The 22,926-nt window shown below is 43.0% G+C and overlaps 1 protein-coding gene across 1 annotated transcript in view; it reads right to left on the bottom strand.

Annotated features, from left to right (window-relative positions):
• The window catches only part of LOC116519016 (high affinity cAMP-specific and IBMX-insensitive 3',5'-cyclic phosphodiesterase 8A-like), a 110,549-nt gene that overhangs the window by 26,007 nt on the left and 61,616 nt on the right, over positions 1-22,926 (bottom strand). Inside the window, exons 2-8 of the mRNA XM_032232631.1 lie at positions 14,118-14,174; positions 12,547-12,737; positions 10,533-10,589; positions 7,758-7,815; positions 4,318-4,406; positions 3,363-3,441; positions 335-472 (exon numbers count right to left, since the gene is read on the bottom strand). Coding sequence (XP_032088522.1) covers positions 335-472; positions 3,363-3,441; positions 4,318-4,406; positions 7,758-7,815; positions 10,533-10,589; positions 12,547-12,737; positions 14,118-14,174 — 669 coding nt within the window. The remainder of the gene's footprint in view (positions 1-334; positions 473-3,362; positions 3,442-4,317; positions 4,407-7,757; positions 7,816-10,532; positions 10,590-12,546; positions 12,738-14,117; positions 14,175-22,926) is intronic.

Below are 22,926 nucleotides of genomic sequence, written 5' to 3'. Positions count from 1 at the left end.
CCATTAAGACTCATAACTATGCTTGCCAACAGAATCCCAAAACTACAGCCATTAACATTTATCTATTGTAGATCAAACCCCATAACTTAAGAACAAAGAGGAAATATAAATAAATTCTCCGTGAAAAGCTTCTGTTTTATTTGTCTTATAAAGATATATTTTATCGCCTCTCCTCTTCCAAATGAGAAGAGGCTAGAAATAGGATACTGGGAGTTCTAGACCCACCTTTGACTGGGTGACCTTGGGCCGGCCACGTTCTCTCAGCCCTAGGAGGGAGACAATGGCAAGCCACTTCTGAGTTACCCTTGCCGCACAAAACCAGCTCCATGCCTACCTTTTCAAACTTGATGCAAGAATTAATAGTCTCAAGGAAATCAGCTTTTTTTTCATTGGTAGGCACTTCTGTTAGTTCCTTTCCTATTAACTCGCCTTTCTGGTAGCCCATCACCGCTTCAAATGCAGGATTTACATACTACGGAGACAGTAAGAAAGAAAAAAAGAAAGAAAGAAGTGAGGATTTAAGATCAACCTGAGCATTGATCTAATATTTAGCCTGGATGCACATTTTCTAAACTGCCTGGAACGGTTTTCAATACAACAGATCCGGGAACGGATCCAAGCACAGAGGCTGCCCTATTATGGGGAACCCTTTTAGCAAAAAAAAAAAAAAAAAAAAAAAAAAGGCTAAAGGCTGAAAGACAGTGATGAAATTGTAATGCTTAAATAAATAATTAAACGAGGCATTTAGTGGTATGTAATCCCCACCCTACTCTCACCCTTCCAATAGGACTGCGTAACAGCCTTAACCATTTCTTTCAAAATCTATTGGCTTCATTCACACATGCTAAACTCTGGCAGCTCTCTCTCTCCCCCCCCTCCCTCTCTCTCTCCCCCTCCCTCTCTCTCTCCCCCTCCCTCCCTCTCCCTCTCCCTCTGTGTGTGTGTGTCTGTGTGTGTGTCTGTGTGTCTCTCTCTGTGTGTAACTCGTTTGTTTGACTCCAATGCTGCATGAATCTAGCCTGTTCGGTTGGGTTATGGTTCAGGATATTGTAGAAACACTGAAAAGGAATGAGTTGGACAACCAGATAAGGTTTGCTGTATGAACCCAACCTAGAGTCCAACATAGCTTGTTCCTCAATATATGATTATTTTTTTTCCAACAGAATCCAGGAATCAGATCAGCCACACAACATATGGAATAGAATGGAATGGAATAGAATAGAATAGGGGAAAAAGAAATAGAATAGAATAGAGAAAAAAGAAAAAAGAATAGAATAGAATAGAAATAGAAATAGACTAGACTAGAGTAGAATAGAATAGAATAGAATAGAAATAGAAATAGAAATAGAAACAATAGAAATAGAAATAGACTAGAGTAGAGTAGAATAGAATAGAATAGAATAGAATAGGAAAAAAGGAAATAGAATAGAATAGAATAGAGAAAAAAGAACAAATAGAATAGAATAGAATAGAATAGAGAAAAAAGAACAAATAGAATAGAAATAGACTAGAGAAGAATAGAATAGAATAGAAATAGAAATACACTAGAGTAGAGTAGAATAGAATAGAAATAATAGAAATAGAAATAGACTAGACTAGACTAGAGTAGAGTAGAGTAGAGTAGAGTAGAGTAGCAGAGTTGGAAGGAACCTTGGAGGTCTTCTAGTCCAACCCCCTACTTAGGCAGGAAACCCTACACCACTTCAGGCAAATGGTTATCCAATCTCTTCTTAAAAACTTCTAGTGTTGGAGCAATCACTATTTCTGGAGACAAATTGTTCCACTGATTCATTATTCTAACTGTCAGGAAACAAACAGAATGGGTGGATTTCAAATGCCAGAATTCCTCAGCCTGCACACTGGCTGGGGAATTCTGGGAACTGAAGTCCATCCGTTTGAAAACCACCAAGATTGAGAAATGGGAGAACTGGAGAATTCATTCGCGATGAGTTACGGGGCTGTGGACTCCACCAGCGCTCACGTAAAGATATTGAGGAGCAAGGCTTAGCCTGCCTTCTCTCTCTTTCTCTCTAGTAGTCTTAAAATCGAGCTTTTCTCCTTTAAAAACTGTGCCGGATGATCTCAGGTCTCCCAGACCAAATCTAGCCCTGGCTGGCCAAAACTGGTTTTGATTGTAAACCAACTGGTCTTGCGACCTTCCAGGCCCACACAATCTCAATGGCCTTCTGGATGTAGCAGAATTATAACTACTAGCTATCTCTGACATCATAGCCCGGAATGAGGCATGCTAGGAGATACAAGTTAGTCCAATCAAGAGACTAAAATGAAAGCATTTTGCAACCCCGCATTTTGTTTGAAGCATTAACCAACATTTGTCTGGGTGATGCTTCGAACTGAATTGCATTTTGATTCTGCTAAAAACGTCCTGCTTCTTCCACTCTAGAAGAGATGCGTAAAAGACACAAGGGCCTTATTTTTAAACTTCCTTTGAAATGCCTATATCTGACTTTGGAGATGAGCAAGAGAAGCATCATTACAGGTTTTTAATGACCTTGGGCTAAATACAAACGGGGCCGTAAACTCCTGAAGCAAAGCAAGACTCTTTGTGAAGATACAACTACAAAAACAAACGCTTATTTAAAACAAAAGGTTTACAGATTAAAAGAGTTGGAAGGGACCTTGTAGGTCATCTAGTCCAACCCCCTGCCTAAGCAGGGAGACCCTACACCATTTCTGACAAATGGCAGTCCAGTCTCTTCTTGAAAGACTCCAGTGATGAAGCTCCCACAACATCCGAACGCAACTTCTGTTCCATTGGTTGATTGTTCTTGTTTCATTGGTTGATTGCCCTTATTTCCAGGTTGAATCTCTCCTTGATCAGTTTCCATCTGTTGTTCCTTGTCTGGACTTCGGATGCTTTGGAAGATAGCTTGACCCCTTCCTCTCTGTGGCAGCCCCTCAAATATTGGAAGACTGCTATCCTGTCTCCCCTGGTCCTTCTCTTCACTAGACTAGCCATGCCCAGTTCCTGCAACCGTTCTTCATATGTTTGAGCCTCCAATCCCCCAATCATCCTGGTTGCTCTTCTCTGCACTCTTTCTAGAGTCCCAACATCTTTTTTTTATAGTGTGGTGAAAAAACAAAACAACTGGATGCAAAATTCTTGAAATGGATTTTTTTCCTCTCCACGGAGAGGTCAGAAAAATATGTACCACATTAAGAACAATTTCTAAGGCAATTCATGTATATATTTTATCTCTCTGCATACAGATGTATATATTTTATCTCTCTGCATGCCTATCTGTGTGCATGAAGTAAGCAAAAGAATAAAATCATACAAAACCACAGGACAATATCTGACACTCATAAAAAAATAAGAAAAAATAAAAAACCGAGCAAACCTGTATTACATGATCTTCACTTGTAATCTCAGTGGCTTCTTGACTTTTCTCTAATGCTGTAAATATCGAGTTACAAGCCCTGAAATGTAAAGCAGTGAAAAAAGAAGCAGACGCATTAGATTCTCAATCGCATGGAGTTCTCAAGATCTAGAAAGAAAAGAATGGCCTAGAACTGAACAATTCATAAACAAAAAGAGAATAAAACAATCGGAAGGTGGACTGAAGAAGCCTGGACAGGTAGCCATGGCAGATCTTTTAATTTGGTTTCCTGAGCTCAGCAGGGGATCAAATTTGAAGGTGAAATAAAAGTAAATGTTCCCCTCACACATATGTGCTAGTCGTTCCTGACTCTAGGGGGCAGTGCTCATCTTCGTTTCAAGCCAAAGAGCCAGCACTGTCCGAAGACGTCTCCGTGGTCATGTGGCTGGCATGACTAAATGCTAAAGGAGCGTTCCTTCCCACCAAAGGTGGTCCCTATTTTTCTACGTGCTTTCAAACTGCTATGTTGGCAGAAGCTGGGATAAGTAACGGGAGCTTACTCCGTTACGCAGCACTAGGGATTCAAACCGCCGAACTGCCGACCTTTCTGATCGACAAGCTCAGCGTCCTAGCCACCGAAGGCGCACAGAACAGCGTCCTAGCCACCGAAGGCGCACAGAACGCTGTTACCTTCCCACCAAAGTGGTACCTATTTATCTACTCACATTTGCATGCTTTCGAGTTGCTAGGAGGGCAAGAGCTGGGGCAAAGAACATGAGCTCACCCCATTGCACGAAGCAAGGGACTCGAACACAGGCTGTCAGCTTTCCAGGTGACAAGCCCGGCGTCTTTGACCCCTGAGCCATCACCCCCTTACTGTAGACTTCAGCAGGGATCAAATCCCAACCAATTCCTGTGTTGGTGAGGACAGGTTTTTCCTGGGCCAGGCATATTAAGACGAGATAGGCAGCATTACCTTAGTTTAAATTGTGCCTGCACTTCTCCGAATTCCAACTGTATGAGTTCATTGTAACAAGCCATGATGTTTGAGTTTTCAACGTATCTCTGGTTGTGGGGGGGAAAAAGACATCAACATCAAAAGACCCTCTCTATTCCATTCATATATTAATACAACTTTGTCTTGAGGGGAAAAAAGGAGTTTTCCTTATAAAGAAACATTTTAGTTACGAGACACTCTTGCTCATTGCTATATAGGATGTTTCAGAAGATAGACATGCTCTTAATAAGCAGAAGTAGGGATTTTTATTATTTCTTTTTGAATTTCTTAAGTAAACAAAGCCATTTCACGCTCCTCGGAGAGATCAATACTAGTCACCCTTGACATAGGGCTGGTCCATAATGATTATTCACAGTTACTATGGCCCTTCCCAGCGGTATCTATGGATATTCTCAGGGGTGGGCTACTACGGGTTCAGGAGAACCTGTAGTAACGTTATGGCCAGTTTGGAGAACTTCCAAATCCCATCCCTGGCTGTCCTAACTTTGCAATTTAAGAAGTTGCAAGAAATATACACAACATCCCTAGATATATGCCCCCTTATCTAATACTTGCCCAAACGTACTCAGCTGGGCAATAAATTTCTTTCTTCTTAAAGGAGATTCCCCTTGCACATATGTGCTAGTTGTTCCTGACTCTAGGGAGTGGTGCTCATCTCTGTTTGAAAGCCGAGGAGTCAGCACTGTCCAAAAACATCTCCATGGTCATGTGGCTGGCATGACTAAATGCTGAAGGAGCATGGAGTGCTGTTGCCTTCCCACCAAAGGTGGTTCCTGTTTTTCTACGTGCTTTCAAGCTGCTAGGTTGGCAGAAGCTGGGACAAGTAACAGGAGCTTACTCCGTTACGCGGCCCTAGGGAGTCAAACCGCCAAACTGCCGACCTTTCTGATCGACAAGCTCAGCGTCCTAGCCACTGAACCATCACATCCCTTTTGAAGGAGACAAATATTTTAATCAACAGACTTACTGATAGCTCTCAGCTCTTGACTTACTTATGATGGAATTAAAAAAAACCTATGAGTGAAGTCAATCAAACAATAGTTCCTATTTTTCTACGTGCTTTCAAGCTGCTAGGTTGGCAAAAGCTGGGACAAGTAACAGGAGCTTACTCCATTACGCGGCCTTAGGGAGTCAAACCGCCAAACTGCCAACCTTTCTGATCGACAAGCTCAGCGTCCTAGCCACTGAACCATCGCATCCCTTTTGAAGGAGACAAATATTTTAATCAACAGACTTACTGATAGCTCTCAGCTCTTGACTTACTTATGATGGAATTAAAAAATGAGGCCCTATGAGTGAAGTCAATCAAACAATAGTTGACTCCGATCTACAAAATAGCAGAGCCAACGTCTCATAATGCCCTTATACTTTTTACACTGACACCATTTATGCCAAACTTTCTATGATACATGCCTTTTTGTGAGGTCTGAGGACCTGCCTTCAAAGGTAATGAAGAGATTTAACCAGGGGCCTCTTCAAAAATCACTTTTTCATCTGTTTGGATGCAGAAAATTAGACCATCTCAGATTTCTCCTAAATAATCTCTTGGGTTACAAGGTGGAGGGGCTAAGAGTTCATCCTTTCCTATTAACAGATGCCTTGACTGGCCACATAAATCCTGCTTTTTCATCCAAAGGATCAGCCCAGTGTGAAAACACCCTAAAAGTCATATACAATACAATACAATAGCAGAGTTGGAAGGGACCTTGGAGGTCTTCTAGTCCAACCCCCTGCCTAGGCAGGAAACCTTATACCGTTTCAGACAAATGGCTATCCAACATCTTCTAAAAGACTTCCAGTGTTGGGAGTTTTTAAGAAGAATTAAATATTATTCTGTTCTGCCATTGCAATTATGACAATGGGTTATATAGCTAATCTAGAAAATTTGTTTTGATTTACCAACCCCATGCTTACATATTAACATACGTACCTAAACATACATAATTTATGCACCCTGTTGTCAAAGTGCCAGGAAAATCAGGAGATCCAGACAGTGCAAATGGATATAAAGATTTATTACAAGCTTAAGATCTCTACAAGAATCTGAACTACTAACAGCCAAGGGAAATTAGCGGGAGATAAGAGTAGAAGGAATTCAAGGTGGGCTGGACTTAGTTCTCTTGTGGATGCGAAGGGACACATGGTTGATGAAGCATTTGACCCCTCTCTCAGGCTCACCCTACATCCGTCTCCCGTTCCCTTCCTCCTTACTCTTTCCGCTTCTCATTTATGGACATAAACTTTCCTTTGATCTATGATTTATGAAAATCTATCTGTATGGTCGATCACAGTTGACAACAACTTGATGACATGTCCTCAACCAATTATTATGATGATTACCCCCCCCCCCCCGCCCTCTGCACACACTTTTTTCCTTGTTAGATTTATCCTCGAGTAGACAAATATAAAACTAAGTAATCTGCCCTAAATGGTTATGGCTATTCCTGTTTTAGACAAATTCCTTGTGTGTCCAATCACACTTGGCCAATAAAGAATAAAAAATTCTATTCTATTCTATTCTATTCTATTCTATTCTATTCTATTCTATTCTATTCTATTCTATTCTATTCTATTCTATTCTATTCTATTCTATTCTATTCTATTTAACCTAAACATGATCTCAGTGATCCTTGAACGGATGTTCAAAAAGTGGGGAAATATTTCCCCCCCAGGCTTTGGCAAAATCAATCTGAGATTATCAGTGTGCACATGTGAATCCAGGCGTTCAGTCAATATTGTGTGTGTGTGTGTGTGTGTGTGTGTGTATAGTGTTACATTTTTGCTGATAAAGAAATGGAGACTAGTGTAGATCTATTTCAAGCTATTTAGCTCTCATCAGCTAGCCATACCCTTACTGCATAACCTGGGCTGCTTACATATTAGGCGGTTGTATTAACCACTAAGCCACAAGTTCTCCTCCCTTTATCAGCTGAGCCAAGGGAGTGATTAAGTATTTTTTTTCTTCTGTCAAAGCACCTGGTCTGCCCAAATATGGGAGGGAGCATACAGCTTCCCTTTTGCCTTTCAGCCCCACTCCAAGAGCCTTCCAGGCAGTCGCTTACAGGACAAACCATTTTGTGTTACATTTTTACTGCTAAAGAAATGATGGGAGACTAGGGCAAGGGTATGGCTAGCTGATGAGAATTAAATAGCTTGAAATAGATCTATTAGCTCCCACCTACCAGACATCTGGAAACCAGCCCTAGTCAACAAACGAACCCCACCCATGACCATCCAGGTCATTACAACACAAAAGAACAACGGACACACAGCCAGCACCTCAGCCACACGGGATGATACGAAACAGCCGACCAATCTACAAACATCAACTCCATCTATATGAAAAGATGAGTTAATACAGTGTGTGTGTAAAGATGACTATAAATAAGTAGACCTACCCTTGTGAATCCTGCAGAAAGAAAGGGCAATAATGATGACTCCTCGCGGTCTGCATGCCTGGTGGAAAGAAAAGGAAGAACAGAAAGATGTTAAGAGGATTTTATTTTCCTGGTTCATCCTTGAAATATTAATATCGGCAGGTGGGAGGCTGCATTTCAGATCAGTAATAACTAAACGGAAGTCCTTCAAACTTTAAAACCCAGTGGCTTTTGAAAGGCTACAGAACTTCAGTTCAGAAGAGGACAGAGGTCCATAGAATTCTTTTCTCTCCTCTTTCATGTGGGATAATGGCAGTTCTTTCTCTTCTCTGTCTATTTCCCTCCCATGGACTCTGCTCCCTTCTTCTGCCTTAGTTCTCCCTTGCGGGCTGCTGTTACGCTTAGCACTGGCTTGCAAAATCAAATACTCCAAAGCGATTATTCTAAATGGACTCTCCCACTGCACCAGCCTTTCAAATTCATAACTTTTCTAGCCTCTATGCTTAAATCACAGCTACAAAACAGCAATAGTTCCATTTTTTTTAAAAAAAGAGAAAAGATCACACCCAAACAATATTAAAACGAAGGTCAAGAGCACTAGCAGAGAAGACAGGATAAAATGTTAAACATTTTCTCAGCCACTAGATTTTACTCCCTATTATCATTCATGTGTGTGTGTGTGTGTGTGTGTGTGTGTGTGTGTGTGTGTATGTAATATAGCCCAGGTTCAAATCCCAGTAAGGGTATGGCTAGCTGATGAGAGCTAAATAGCTTGAAATAGATCTATACTAGTCTCCCTTTATTTATTTATCAGCACAAATACAACAAATGTAACAAAAAGGCAACAGTAAAAATATTGGGTTTCTGCCTGGATGGTCTCTTGTGACGAGTCGAAGGACAGAGAATGGAAGTAGTGATCTTCCTCCCATATTTGGGCATACCGGGGGTTGTAAAATGTAATAGATACCTTTCACCCTGGCTTGGCTGATAATGGATCAGAGCCTGTGGCCTAATGGCTAAGACGTCTGCCTAATATGTAATATAGCCCAGGTTCAAATCCCAGTAAGGGTATGGCTAGCTGATGAGAGCTAAATAGCTTGAAATAGATCTATACTAGTCTCCCTTTATTTATTTATCAGCACAAATTTAAAAAAACACATATATAACAAAGGCAACAGTAAAAATATTGGGTTTCTGTCGTGATGGACTCTTGTGACGAGCCGATTGGCAGATGATGGAAGCAGTTAGCTTCCTCCCATAATTGGGGCTTACCAGGGATTGTGACACTCTCTCTCTCTCTCTCTCTCTCCCTCCCTCCCTCCCTCCCTCTCTCTCTCTCTCTCTCTCTCTCCCCATACATACATACATACATACACATACACATACACACACACACACACACACACACATACACATACATATTTCTCCCAGCTAGGATTTGAACTTGGAAATGTACTTGGCCAGAGAAGAACTTTTAGCTTGGCAACAGACACTCCGTGTTTCGCAAGAATTGCAGCTTTTTCATAAAGGCACCGCTTCTGCTGGGCTGATTTAGAGGATGCAGACTCGAATATAAATACAGATGCTAAGTCACCACAATCAACATGAGCAATGCCACAGATCCCTATTTATGAAAACAAGATCACCGTGAATTATCCCCGGCTGGAGCAAACGGGATGCTTTGGTGGAAAATTGTACCATTGGCTGGCAAAGGCCGCGGCCCTTGGCTTTGAGAATGGAGGGAGGGAGGTTTCAAGAGAACGTAGCATAAGACATGCCATCGTAGAGTCAATGGGAAACAGATGGCGAGAACAATTGAGAAGAGGATAGCTTTATTTACTTATCTGCAGGGGCACCAATGCAGACAAGGGGTGCGGTAGCAATAGCAGTTAGCAATAGCAGTTAGACTTATATACCGCTCCATAGGGCTTTCAACCCTCTCTAAGCGGTTTACAGAGTCAGCATATCGCCCCCACAGTCTGGGTCCTCATTTTCACCCACCTCGGAAGGATGGAAGGCTGAGTCAACCTTGAGCCGGTGAGATTAGAACCGCTGAACTGCAGATAACAGTCAGCTGAAGTGGCCTGCAGTACTGCACCCTAACCACTGTGCCACTTCGGCTCAGTGACTAAGATGCTAAGCTTGTCGATCAGAAAGATCGGCAGTTCGACGGTTTGAATCCCTAGCGCCACGTAACAGAGTAAGCTCCCGCTACTTGTGCCAGCTTCTACCAACCTAGCAGTTCGAAAGCATGTAAAAATGCCTTCACCCAAAGCCCCCCACCAGGAGGCCGAAGCAGACCCCAAATCGGAATTCCAACCCACAGGAGACTCTCTGCAGCATCACAAGTGTCCATTGCACGTATCTGGCCCAGGGGCCGTAGTTTGAGGACTCCTGATTTAGTGCAATAGAAAAAAATGCAAATAATTTTTCTGCGGACCACCAAAATTTTCTCGCGAACTACCAGTGGTCCAAGGACCAACAATTGGTGATCATTGTTTTAGCAGACATCCAATTCAGAAGACACACGTCTTCTTCCATCACATGTGGCTCCACCCACAGCTGCACATCCATTCTTGAATTATCTTCAGTCACTCTGCTTTTGTCTTTTCTGCCTGCCGGCTCCGTTCCTAAAATTCAAAAGGCCAGGCTGCGCAGCTACATAGTCAGCTAAATGTCAGTGAGAATCAGAGAGAATGGGTCTTGATTTCCAGTTACATGCTTCCAAGTCTGCCTTTTTTTTTTGCCTTCGACTATATTTTAATCGGAATACTGGAATAATATTTCCACACTTACCTTCGCACGACCCCAATAATAACAGTGTTTTCGGATGGTTTTGTTGTTCTAATGGACCTAATGGAGAGAGAAAAAGGGGAGGTAAAGAAATTGTGCTGGGTTCCACAACATGCTTGAAATCAACAAGAATATTTCACTGAGGTTCATGCAGGTGTAAATCAGAAGAAAAATACTCAACTCCTAACCACTAAGAAAGGTCAAGAAACCGTTGAGAACTAGTGTGATGTTGTTCTGACCCAGGCTTCCTTAAAAAGCAAGAAGCAGAGTCTTGGTCCCAGCAAAACCCCTTTTATTTACATGATTGTGAATTCCTTTCATTCACAGTCAGCAAGGCTTAGCAAACAGTCTTTCAGAGGAATGTTTATCGACACGAACCTTATCTTGTTTGGAGCGCTAACAGATAACTAGTTTCCAAACGCAGGGCAAGGCAAAACTTGGCACAGAGTTTCTTATAGTCACAAACAGAACTTTCCACTCTTAAAACGACAGAAGGAGCGAATTGTTTCCTGCAAAAGCCCACTCCCCATTTGCTCCTCTTTTGTTTCCTATGGGAGGGGCCAATCACCTCCAAAGGTGTGGCTTTACTCCTAAGTCGACCCTGCTTTCTTAGTTCTTGTCTTCTGGCAGCTCTGCGCATGCACAGGCTCCAGATGTTCCTCTGCCTCACTGCTGCCTAGCTCCCTCTCTGCCTCCGATGCAGAGCCCTCGTCTGAGCTTTCCTCAGCCCTCAACTGCCATATGTTCCTCCCCAACCTCCTCATGGTCCGACTGCTGCCAGCTCTGCTGGCTGCCGGCGAGCCACAACAGAAGTAGTCACGAAAGTATTGAAGTAGGATGGGAAAACCCAAGTTCCGTGACCCGTCAAAACCGCGCTCGACTAAGCCGCGCCCGATTAAACCACGTCGCTGATGTCATCAACAGGGTGACAACAGCCAGCGCGGAGAAAGAAGGGCACTTTAAATAGCGCTTTGAAAGCAAGCCGATTCAACTTAAGGTAAGGGTTAGGTTTAGGGTTAGGGTTAGGTTTAGGTTTAGGTTAAGGGTTAGGATTAGGTTTAGGGTTAGGTTAAGGGTTAGGTTTAGGGTTAGGTTTAGGATTAGGTTTAGGGAGGGTTAGGTTTAGGTTTAGGGGTTAATTTTAGGTTTAGGGTTTACAGCGTGCTTCTGTCTCCATGCTGTTGTTGCCCTGTTGATGACATCAGCGATGCAGTTTAGTCGGGCACGGTTTAGTCGAGCGCGGTTTTGTGGTGGAACCCCAAGTTCTAGTCCGTCCTTAGACACAAAGGTTTTTGGGGTGAGTGAGCCAGTTAGTTGCCCAACCTAACTTACAGAGTGAACTGTGGGGGAGCCCAGAGAAAGGAGAACATAGACTCATAGGCCTGGAGGGAACCTCAAAGGTCTTCTAGTCCAATGCCATGCTCTCAAGGCAGAAGACCTTATACCAGTGATGGGTAACCTTGTCAACACTGAGTGCTGAAAATGCATGTGTTGGAGTACCAGGGCCTGGAAGAGAGCAGCTGTCCAGCATGCATGCACATGATGGAACGCAGAAGAGCAGATGGCAACGGCGCATGTGCTCAGAGAGAGGGCTCTGCGTGCCACCTCTGACATGTGTGTCATAAGTTTGGCATGATGGCCTTATACCATCCTGACCAAATGACTGTCCAGTCTATTTCTGAAAAACTCCAGTGATGAGCACCCACAAGTCCAGGAAGTAAGCTTTTCCCAGGGATAAATTATTGTCCCCGGAGCTTTAGTTACGTCACTGGTCTCTTGAATGAAAGTTGGATTATAAAGTGAACGCATCGAATACTCCCAACGTCATTTGGAATGTAAACACACCTGAATCACTGAGAGCCAGGGAAGGATTTCACCTCTCACAAAATGACCTCCGCCCCAGGAGTGGCCAGATGCCAAACATCAAACATCCCCAGGGCATCATGACCTTGTACCACAAGGTTAGCGAGTCCCGTAGGACTAAGAGGTTGACTGCCCAAAAAAAAGGGGGACTCACCTGCATAGCGTTTCTGCGTCGAAGTATCTCGAATTCCTGTGATCAATAATGATGATTTCATGGTGTCTATCCAAAAAACACTCAAGGGCAGATTCTGGTGTCTTGGCAATGCTACATCGGAAGCCTGCTTTTTCACAAGCCCAGCAAAACCCATTGCTCTGGTTGTCTTCTTTGGCAAACACTAAGAGTACCTAATGAAAGGAAAGCAGAGATGGGGGAATGGGTCAGGGCATATATGTAGGCAGCTGATAACTGGCATACGGCCCTGGCCCCCTCTCTGCCTCCGACGCAGAGCTACTGTCAGAACCTCTCCATTAGATAATTAGGAAAGAAGACCACGAGACTCCGTGGGTAGAAATCAAGTGTACTTTTACTAATTATAAATGATTAAAGGCACAGCGAAGCGAAGACTGATTATTTAGGCACGAAAGCGATTGATATATAGAATAACCCATTCCCCACCCCTTGGCATCACAGTTACAGTCCAATCATAATTCTCCCAAGTGTCAGGTGTGAGATAACTTCAAAAGGCATCACGAAGAAGGAATGTCGGTGCCGTTAGTCCTGGCGGGAATCTCCTACGCATGCGTAGTCCGACAGGCAGCTGAGCTCCAGAATCTTCCTCCAGCACAATTAGTAACCCCTCCCAAATACCATGCCCTCCCTCCCCGTTTCATGGCACCCAAAGCAACAGCAAAGCAGAGGCTGACAGCTCTCATCAAGAGCCTTCCCCAAACTCCAGGACTGGCCCGTGTTCCTCCCCAACCTCCTCACTGTCCGAATCTGCTGTCAGCTCTGCTGGCTGTTGGCGGGCGGCAACACCATCCATCCATCCACTGCAAAGGTCGTAAGTGTGAAAAATGGTCATAAGTTACTTTTTTCACTGTGGTTAAGTCAAGGACTGCCTGTACTTTATCCCAGCAGCAGGCAGCTTCTGATATATTTTTTTTGCTAGTATGGCCGCTGTCAGTATAACAATCAAATTTACCTAGGCTGTGGCTGTACTAATACCTTCAGACCATTTCTATATTCAGCTAACTCGAATATTCTCCAAGCAACTCTTAGCTTTAGTTCATACTTCTAAGCAATTCCAGGCATTCCAACTGTGCTTATATTTGGATTAGAGCTGCTGGAATGTCAATAAATCTCAACATTTACACCTACCTGTAGGCCGAATGTCTTTATGCGTGTGAGCAAACACACAAACACAAACACAGACACACACACACACACTGCTTAGGTTTATACTTTGGATTAAACCTGCTGGAATGGCAATAAATTTCACAATTTATACCTATGTATAACTGATATATATGTGCGCTTGCACAAATGCCCCAGTTTAACTCAGGATTTTATTAGCTCAATACTCAGTGAAATGGGCTGTGAATATTGCTCTAAAAGGCACATTTTACCTGGCTTCCTTCCATTCCTTTTTACTACTCTAGGATGCTATGAAAACACTTCAGCTGGAAATGCTATTGAAGAAGCCAGCATTAAATATAGAGGAATTTCTTCATTTAGGTAACCAATTCCTGGCCAAGCCAAGAGTGGCATCTTTAACGGAGGCTTACCTGAAGTTGTTCTCGGTGGAGTCTCATAGGGCCAAATTGCACATCGGTTCCCACTGCCTAAGAAGAAGAAGAAGAAAGGGACCAATTTAAATGATATTTCAGGAGAAGAGCAGACGGAGATGGAGGGTGGGGTTAAATGTGTCATAAGTTTGGAATCGTTCCCATTCCAGCTCCCTGTGAATTTCTGTTGACCCTTATCTAGGACCTATTTAATTCTGACCATTAGTTGGCCAGATTCTTGTGTATAGGTAGCAATGATAAACACTTCCACGCATTGGACTCAGCAAATGCTCCTGGTTATTTGGGCCAGAAAGAGATGCTGCATCTGGGCAAAGAAACATAGATTTCACTTCATGGTTTCCTCCTAACTCAGAAACATCAAGTGTCAATCTCAAAACCGCATGGAATTTGCAATCAGTTACAACAACTCTAAAGGAGCAAATGAATCAGCTCATTCCAAAGCTTTTCGGCTAGCTATTTCTTAAGCGGACTAAAATAACAATAATAATTAATCACAGAACTTGCTCAACCTGCTACCTGTTTGGGGAAGAACGTTTGAAACCAGCCTGATGCAAAAGGGAAGAATAAAAAAAAAATATCAAGACATTTCATTGTTTCTTTAGTTTTTTAAATTTCTTTTTCCTTTTCTCACTTTATATTATTAGACCTTGTTATTTTTTAGTCTCCTTTTTTATTTTTTTAAAATCAAAAGTACATATATAAAAAATCCCAACACAAGCAGAATGGGTAAACAATGCATTTTATTTACAGCTGGGCAGATAATAATGATTCCCCCCATCCACCCCACTATATTGATGTTCTGGGTGCACAGAAATACATAACAACAATTTAGTAAGGAAACAGTAAGGGGTGATGTCATTCTTTGCTTAAAAAATCATTGAAAAACATTATACCAATAAACGACAAACTGTCAACAGAAGACTGTAACAGCTGAAAAGGGGCTTACACAATTTAACTCTGAAATTACTCAAATTATTATTATTATTTGCTCAGCTTCTGATTATTCTGAATCTGAATAGCAACTGATGGAAGGAGAGCACAGAAGTAAATGAATGGCTTTCTGTCTGATTTTGGCTGACTCCAAATTTGTTGTTGTCTGAAACAAAATATTACTTGACAGTTCTACATTTTTTATGCAGAGGTACCATGGTACTAACACCAAAACATTGTCCTCCATCGTGGCCCGACAAAACCATGCTCGTCAAAATAGCGGCGACAAAACCGCGTCGCTAAAGCCGCAACGTCATCACTGCAACGTCATCACCGTGATGTCATCACCGCGGCGACAACAGCGCGGCGACAACAGCGCGGCGACAGAAGGGCTCTTTAAAACAGTGCGGCGGCAGAAAGGCGATTTAAATTAAGGTAAGGGTTAGGATTAGGTTTAGGGGTTTGGTTTAGGGTTAGGTTTAGGTTTAGGGTTAGGGTTAGGGTTAGGGTTAGGGTGCTGAGTGCTTCGGAAGGCTCAGATTTGCCCTCCGTGGTTATGTCGTCGCGCTAGGGTTGCCTTTTTCCTTAGCGCTTCGGACGGCGCGGATTTGCCCTCCGCACTTATGTCGGCGCGGATAAGGGCTTCGCGGTTTTGACGGTGAACCGTCCTCCATTACTATGGAAGTCTAACCAAGATGCTCAAAGAAGAGATATCCCCCAAAATGTCAGTCATGATTATTTGATTGAAGGTTTGCTCATCCCTTTGGTCCTTGACTTACTGGTTGCTTAGTAGCGAGTCACAACCAAACCCCAAAGGGAAGTTATGACCTAGATTATGATATGACCCCCTCCATAACCACATAAGAAGAAAACATGCCCATAGCAAACCATTGATTTACTTAAAGACCGCTGCAATAAAAGGTCGTAAAATCAGGTTGGTCATATGATCAACCCATTTTATTACCAAAATGAGCAAGCTCCATTACCGTTGTATGTTGAGGGCTATCTGTATTCATTGACACAGCATATACCAAGAGACCGACTTTTATCACGTAATCAAGGCTACCATCTTGAATATTTAGACACCCAACCATAGACATAGATGTCCTTTCGTTCTGCCCTAGGCTATGAAGTCCTCTAGATCAGGAGTCTCCAACCTTGGCAACTTTAAGCCTGGAGGACTTCAACTCCCAGAATTCCCAGGCCAGCTGTCTGGGGCATTCTGGGAGTTGAAGTCCTCCAGGGTTAAAGTTGCCAAGGTTGGAGACCCCTGCTCTAGATTGCAGACATAACTCTAATCCATAATCCTATTTTTCTATTTACACCACGACTCACCACAAATCCTTGAAGAGTATTTGTAGGAACACCATGTTGATTTTGCTTTATCTTAAAATTAAACTGTTGGAAAGGATTTTGATAAGCGCAGCAAAGAGAGGATTTGAGGCACGTGCATAGGATTTATTGCAAACAGATTCTGATGACTACGAAAAAGGAATTTTTACAATGTTATCTTTCCTAGTAAAACCTCAGGTTGTGATCTGATTTAATCCTCCAGCTGTCCAGAACTTGAGTAATTACTCCAATGCGTAATTTGAAAGAGTCAGCAGACTATCCCTCACACCACATAAAAGTCTGAAAATTACACGCTTTCTCCCCGGCTCCATCACTGGGAACTACTGACCTTAAGATTTGCAGATGCTTCTTCATTTATTACTTTAGAAATCACCCATTTAATTTACATTTTAAACTGAAACCCCAAAGAAGGAAATAGGAGGGAGAATTCAGAATAATAGAGTTGGAAGAGACCATGGAGATCTTCTAGTAGTCCAATCGAGCAGGAGATCCTATAAGCCAAATCATGGGGCAATTTCTTCTTGAAAGCCTCCAGTGATGCAGCACCCACAACCTCTGGAGGCAAGTCATTCCACAGATTAATTGTTCTAATTGTTAGGAAATTTCTCCTTAGTACTACATTGGTTCTCTCCTTGATTAGTTTCCATCCATTGCTTCTTGTCCTGCCTTCAAATATTGGAGCACTGCTATCATGTCAACCTCTTCTGACCCCCACCCCCTCTTCATACACCAAAGCACGCCGAGACAAAGATACTTCAAGGATTTATTAACACACAGACTAGACCTTGGCAGCAATCCAGCACAGACCAGACCTTGGCAGCAATCCAGCACAGACCAGACCTTGGCAGCAATCCAGCACAGACTAACCTTGGCAGCAACCCAGCCTGCCAAGCTAGCCACGATAGCTTCTCCAACTCTTAGTAAATACGTTGATTCCTGCGACGAGCGTGTGGAAAGTCATTCCTTTTATAGTCTTGAGAGGAGCCTAATTACCACCAGCTGAGTTCAATTATCTCCTATAACTGCGTAACTGTTCTTTACGCCTATTAGCCCTCCGTTGGACATCCAGGACCAACAGGACCAACTCCCTTGTCTCCTCCCCACTGCTCCAATGCATGACGTCAGGATCACACTCCCTTGTCTCCTCCCCACTGCTCCAAGGCTCAGGTGCCTCCTGGTGGCCAACCAGCCTCTCTTTGCCCTGCTCGGAGTCAGAACCCTGTCCAGGGTCCCCCACATCCTCCAGAGCTGACTCATAGGGCCCCTCGCTGTCGGAGTCTGGTGGCAGCTCCAACAGCTCCTGCTGGGCCACAACATCAACCCTAGTCCTTCTTTTCATTAAATTAGACATACCCAAAACAATGGCTACCAACCTGCCTTCCACTGAAGACCTGTATACAGCATGAGTCAAAAAGAGTCCTGTGAAAATATGTACAGATCCCTCGCATCCTGGACATAAATTGTTTCAACTCCAACCCTCAAAACGACGCTATAGAGCACTGCACACTAGAACAACTAGACACAAGGAGTGTTTTCCCAAATGCCATCACTCTGCTAAACAAATAATTCTCTCACCACTGCCAAACTATTCACTAAGCCTGCATTACTATTACTCTTTTCATCCTTCCTATTACCTATCTCCTCCCACTTATGACTATAAGCATGTTGCTTGTATCTTTATGATTTATATTGATTTGTTTCCTGGTATTTGGATTGTTTATTAGTAACCTATGACTATCGCTACGTGTTGTCTCTTATGATTCTTTAGGAACATATTTTATTTTTCTTTATGTATACTAAAAGCATCTGCACCAAAGAGAAATTCCAAGTGTCCAACCACACTTGGCCAATAAAAAATTATATTCTATTGATCCAATTAAGATTAAGATTAAGATTTAGTTTATTTGTATGCTGCCCTTCTCCGGGAGGGACTCAGGGCGGTGAACAACTCAAAGAGGGAAAAAGGGAACATAAAACACAATACACGTGATTAAAATAAACCATACAGCCATACACGTCGAGAGGGGAGGGGAACTCATCAACCCCAGGCCTGCCGGCACAGCCAGGTTTTGACGGCTTTCTGGAAGGCCTGGAGAGAGGTGAGGGTCCGAATCTCCGCGGGGAGTTTGTTCCAAAGGGCCGGAGCTGCCACAGAGAAGGCCCTCCCCCGGGTAGTAGCCAGATGGCATTGGCTGGTAGACGGAACCCGGAGGAGGCCGACCCTGTGTGATCTAACGGGTCTTTGGGAGGTAATTGGCAGCAGGCGGTCTCCCAAGTACCCAATTAAAATCATAGTGTTGTTTTCAGCCTGTTTCGAAGCTTTTCCCCCATAAATACACACACACACACACACACACACAAACACACACACACCCTCCTTAACACTATTTATTGCCTAAAAAAGCAGGGCAATTTGTTGCAATAACAATCTGACCGTTACAAAATCCCTTTTCCTTTGGCCACCAAAAATACACTTTATTCATGCAGGAAGAAGAATCTGTGAATTCTTAAGTATGTGAAAAGCATCTCTTTCCCTCCCTCCCTCCCTCCCTCCCTCCCTCCCTCCCTCCCTCTTTCTCTCTCTTGTCTGTCAGAAGGGGGCAAGTTAGTCAATAATTTTGTGTGCATGACTTGCAAACAGAAAACATGCCCTGACCTAAATGACGTTGGCTTTGCGTTGTTATTTTTTTTTTTTTTTTAAAGAACAACTCGGTTACCCAATTGGCCGAGTCAGCAAAAAACGAAAAAGGGCAGACAATGTCAGATGCCACTTCTACTCAGCAACATTTCTAATTTAAACTGCTCCCTGCTCAGTTTTCGAACTTTTTGTTTCCATGAGGTCAACTCTGCAATTCGAAGAGAGGGTTTTAAAGGTCTCACGTTCTAAATCCAAGAAAGATGCTCACCAAATAGAGGGTTTTTTCCAAGTATCTGTAGGGTATTCAACCTTGGCAACATTAAGACTTGTGAACTTCAACTCCCAGAATTCCCCAGCCAGACATGCTGGCTAGGGAATTCTGGGAGTTGACATCTACATGTTTTAAAAGTTGCCAAGGCTGGATACTCCTGATCTAAAAGTAAGTCCTGGGCCTATAATGGATCATAATGTCCAGCCTTGGGGTGAAATCTACTTCTGAAAGCCATCTCTGCCAATGTGCGGGACTTCTACGCATGCGCAGTGTCAAAAATAGACGTCATGATGTCCGGGCAGATGGGAGGAGCCTGTTACTGAACACGCCTGCAAAGATAAGTAGAAGGTGGGGGGGGGGAATCCACTGTGCCATGCGATTTAGATCAGCTGGAAATCAGGAAATCCTACTTTCTAGCTAATATAAATTGCGCATCACAGCTAATTGTAATACCGGTTCGCCCAAAACAGGAGCATTTTTTGTACTACCGGTTCAGCCGAACCGGTAGCCTTTCACGCCTGGTCCAGCCACCCAATTTGATCGACTGGATTCATGTATTTGCATCCTTTCCTCATTAATAATTTCACTTGTGCGTTGAGTGAATTGAGAATGCTGGTAGGCTATGCAATGCAGATGACCAAGGCAGTAGGATTGGATGCTGTTCTTAATATTTTCTTTTATTTGTTGTAGCGATTTATAAAGTCCTTCTCACAATCATAAATTACGGATGTAAAAAAAAAAAAAAACCCAGGGAAAAATACAACTTAAAACAACCAAAACCCAAATCAAGAACGTTTGGTCTCCTTACCGGTCCCCTTTTCTCTTTTTAAGGAAAATAAGTACTTTGAATAATTTGAATAAATCTCACCACTCTTTGCTCCAAATTATGAACAAGGGAACAAGCACAGGCCTGCTGGATCCTAGCAAGGCCAAAATGTCTATTTTACTTCCTTTTTGGCACTCATAAATATTCATTTACAAGACCAGCCAGATTCCACCAGCGAAAGAATGATGCAGTGATTCAGAATGATGGGTGAGGATGTGAGACAGTGAGAATAACAGAATGACAAGAGTTGCGAGGGATCTTGGAGGTCTTCTAGTCCAACCCCCTGCTCAAGCACAAGACCAATACCATGCCAGACAAGTGGCTGTCTAGTTTCTTCTTAAAAACCTCCTGTGTTGGAGCATCCACAACTTCTGAAGGCAAGCCGTTCCACTGGTTAATTGTTCCCACTCTTCGGGGAACAATTTTACTCTTAGGAAATGTCTCTTTAGTTCTAGGTTGACTCTCTCCTTGATTAGTATCCATCCCTTGCTTCTTGTCCTGCCTCTGATGCTTTGGGAAATAGGCTAACCCTCTGTTCTTTGTGGCAGCCCCTGAGATATTGGAACACTTCTATCATGTCTCCCCTGGTCCTTCTTTTCTCTAGACTAGACAATTGGTCATCTGGCTTTCTGGATATTTGGGAGCCAATCCCAAAGCTGGCAGGAATAGCCAACACTACAGAAGAACAGGGAACTTGACTCCTTGTTCTTCATGCAGTTACAAGATCCAGAAGGATCTTGACAGAGTTGAACATTGGGCACTATCTAACAAAATGAAATTCAACAGTTGAAAAAGTCAAGTTCTACATTTGGGCAAGAAAACCAAAATGCACAGGTACAGTATATGTGGTACCTTGCTCAATAGTAGTCACTGTGAGAGGGATCTTGAAGTCCTAGTGGACAACCATTTAAATATGAGCCAGCAGTGCGCAGCAGCTGCCAAAAAAGCCAACACAATTTTAGGCTGCATAAACAGAGGGCTAGAATCACGATCACCTGAAGTGTTAATACCACTTTATAAGGCCTTAGTAAGGCCACACTTGGAATACTGCATTCAGTTCTGGTTGCCATGATATAAAAAAGATGTGGAGACTCTAGAAAGAGTGCAGAGAAGAGCAACAAAGAAGATTAGGGGACTGGAGGCCAAAACATATAAAGAACGGTTGCAGGAACTGGGTATGTCTAGTCTTATGAAAAGAAGGACTAGGGGAGACATGATAGCAGTGTTCCAATATCTCAGGGGCTGCCACAAAGAAGAGGGAGTCAAGCTATTCTCCAAAGCACCTGAGGGTAGAGGAGCGAAAGAGGAGTGGAGTTTGCAGGAGACAATTAGTCCGCTTAATTGGTTCGTGACTCCCCAAGACTCCTTGCCAAATCCTGCAGATATTGGCCAGTCAGCTCTCCAAGCCAGATAAAGTCTGTGACTGTAAATCCTCCCTTGAAAGACTTTGCTGGATGTGAATGAGCAGAATTCACAGGAAATTAATAAAAGGGCTTTTTGTTGGGACAAGGAGTTTGCTTCAAGCTCTTGGGAAGTCTCAGTCAGAACACTTGGATAAGTAGATCTTTGATGTTTCCGCACATTTAGTCAGATGAGAGTTGAAACCTCCACATTTTTGGAACGCTGCCTCCTTCTGCTTATGAATACGGAAAGCTTTTTAGGCACGGTGCAAAAATTAAGGACAAGGAACAGAGTTTTCTTACCAAACACGGAGACAACAGGAAGAAGGGATGGGAAAGAGAAAACAGGCATTCATCTTTCCCACTTATATAAACATTTCTGGGTGAATAATGCTGAGAGTCCCCAATGAACAGAATCAGCTCCAGGATGCGTGGAGCAAATATTTTATACTTTGAGTGGTCTCCATTATTGCTGTGGATGATTAATCTAGATCACATGTCCATTCTTACTCAGAAAGGACAAGTCAAGGAAGTTGGATAGACATCTACTGCTGGGTCTGCTGTTTCTCCCTTGTCCTGCAACAGCCCAGCGAGATCGGCTGAGAGTTAGGGATAGAATAGAATAACAGAGTTGGAAAGGGCCTTGGAGGTCTTCTAGTCCAACCCTGTGCATAGGTAGAAAACCCTACACCACTTCAGACAAATGGTTATCCAACATCTTCTTTAAAACTTCCAGTGTTGGGGCATTCACAACTTCTGGAGGCAAGTTCTTCTTCACCTCTCATTAAAAAATGCCAATCTCATTGCTATCCTTAAATGTCCCCTTAGGCTTAGGACGTAAGCAGCCCAATAATTTTGGATTGGTTGATTTATGATGGCCCATAAATAGAGATCACATAGATAATTTTCTCTAATCTGTTCATTCAATTGTCCAATGTTGCAGTTACCACTATAACTGAGCCCACCATTTTAGAATAGAATAGCAGAGTTGGAAGGGACCTTGGAGGTCTTCCAGTCCAACCCTTTGCCTAGGCAGGAAACCCTACACTGTTTCAGACAAATGGCTATCCAACATCTTCTTTAAAACTTCCAGCGTTGGAGCATTCACAACTTCTAGAGGCAAGTTGTTCCGTTGATTAATTGTTCTGACTGTCAGGAAATTCTTCCTTAATTCTAAGTTGCTTCTCTCCTTGATTAGTTTTCACCCGTTGCTTCTTGTCCTGCCCTCGGGTGCTTTGGAGAATAGCTTGACTCCCTCTTCTTCGTACAATTACAAAACAAACTGTTGTAAGTCAAGGAGTACCTTTAGAAATCCTTCCCCCCCACAATTCCATCCCTCTCGTTCTCCAGTTCGACTGCCTGGAAACAAA

This window comes from Thamnophis elegans, chromosome 16 (genome assembly GCF_009769535.1).
Source record: "Thamnophis elegans isolate rThaEle1 chromosome 16, rThaEle1.pri, whole genome shotgun sequence".
Classification (NCBI taxonomy): domain Eukaryota; kingdom Metazoa; phylum Chordata; class Lepidosauria; order Squamata; family Colubridae; genus Thamnophis; species Thamnophis elegans.
The sequence above is the reverse complement of the archived record's forward strand: the minus strand, read 5'-3'. Positions and strand labels throughout refer to the sequence as shown.